The sequence below is a fragment of the Echinops telfairi genome, unplaced genomic scaffold (genome assembly GCF_000313985.2).
Source record: "Echinops telfairi isolate 266 unplaced genomic scaffold, ASM31398v2 ScPeMD7_655;HRSCAF=1070, whole genome shotgun sequence".
NCBI lineage: Eukaryota > Metazoa > Chordata > Mammalia > Afrosoricida > Tenrecidae > Echinops > Echinops telfairi.
Window position 1 is genome coordinate 19,564,562 of NW_022104553.1, and position 1,782 is coordinate 19,566,343.

Sequence of the window (1,782 nt, forward strand, 5' to 3'; positions counted from 1 at the left end):
CCAAGTCCATTCAGAATCACAGTAATCCTAGAGGATGGCGTAGAACTGCCTTTCTGAATTCGGAGACTTTAGATCTTGACTGTACAAATAGCTTCTTTCTCCCCAAAGCGGCTGGTCGGTTTGAACTGCTGACCTTGCAGTTAGCAGCTCAATGAATAGCCCACCATACCACCAGTGTTCCGTCTATCCAAAGATGTGGTAAATTACAGCACGTCCACGCCTTAGCATCTGTGAGTTGCAGGTGAATTGCAGTCACATTCACCTCATTAAAAATTATCCCCACAATATCCTCCCACTATAGTGTTACCTGAATGCGACATCTTACAAGCTCATGGCAGACCACTCCCTATACGGCTGAAGGCCTTGATCTATAGGAGTAGACGTTGTTTCTTGTTCTCCCTGCTCAAGGGCAGCTGACTCCCCTCTGCCTGCCCCCAATGCTAGTATTAGGTTTCTCCCCCAATGAGCTAGGGTTAAAATACTGGCCACCTTGCTACGCAGGTGATAAATGAGGTCTGAGTGTCCTGAGAATATGTGAGCCTGTGACAGACTGTATTAGCTCCCTCTCCTGCTAGACCTGGCATCGTGGAGGAGGTGAGCACCCACAACTTTTGTCTGCCTTTGAAATTTCTTCTCTGCAATTACACAACTGTCCCTTTGCACCCATCCAGAGGTGGGCTAGCTCCCACAGCAACCCACAGGGTCTTACACTCTCCCTCATCTATGTTTCAATGTGAAGAATTTCGTACGCACTCTACGGCCACCAACTCTGTTCCCAGTTGGCTCTGATTTTAGGATCAGAACCTAAATGTGTTTCCTGACAGATCCTAATGATCACTATATTCTGTCTCATTTAATCAAGCTGTCTTGTGAGCTTTCACGAATCCATTGAGAGGCGAGTAGAATAAGTCAAATGACTGTACCTGAGCATTGGCCATTTCCTTCTGTTCGTAAGAAAGGACCAGTAGCTCCTGGGTGTGTTCTTTCAGTGCAGTCTTCTCTGGGCCTTGGCAGACGTTGTTGTCAGATACCTCAGGTCAGTCTGTTACCAGAAACAATTATCCCCCAAGCTGGGAATCTCCTCCTCCTCCTCCTCCTGCTGAAATGCCTTGATCCTACGGACCAGAACCTGTGGATAACACAGCCGACACTGTGATCAGATGTCAGAGTAGACCAGCCGCTAACAATTATGGGGTTCGTAGGAGCAACTGTCCAGTGCTAATACATAGGATCACAGTGAAGTCAGAGAGAATAGGGAAGGTAGGAGGGAAGCCAAAATAACGGAGTCAGACACCGTTCGCGGCAGCATGCTCCCCTCCGGGACGGCCATGAGCTCAGCAGCCGGGTCTGCGCAGAGAGCAGCAGGAGGAGAGAAGGCTTAGAGGACACAGCAGCAGGAAGAGATAGAGCAAGCAGGGGTGTCTGCTTCCCTAGGGAGATAGAATCAGCCATGTGCTCACTTCAGACAGCACAGCTATTAGGGGAGAATCTGTGGAAATGATATTTAAAGCAGGATCATGTACTTGGACTTTATCTCTAATTTTACCAAAGTGGAGGCGTTCCTACGGTGAAATACCGGCTTTCCAGATTCCCTCTGTATAAGCTAGTGAATATAGCCCTCGTCATAGTTCCCTCAATGTCAGTTTCCCACAATAAGACACGCACCTGGGGCCACAGCTCTTGTCTTATGGATTCACCTTAAGACAAGGCCTCACACATCATCTAACACTAAGCCTCCCAGTGTCTGGAAGCATGTGCGTTACCGGCAGTTTCCATGACGCC

General features: G+C 48.5%; 1 protein-coding gene across 1 annotated transcript in view; it reads right to left on the reverse strand.

The window, feature by feature from the left end:
• LOC101650371 (zinc finger protein 577) overlaps positions 1–1,150 on the reverse strand; it is an 8,486-nt gene extending 7,336 nt beyond the window's left edge. Inside the window, exon 1 of the mRNA XM_045292574.1 lies at positions 924–1,150. Coding sequence (XP_045148509.1) covers positions 924–938 — 15 coding nt within the window. The 5' untranslated portion in view covers positions 939–1,150. The remainder of the gene's footprint in view (positions 1–923) is intronic.
• Positions 1,151–1,782: the final 632 nt, after the last annotated feature.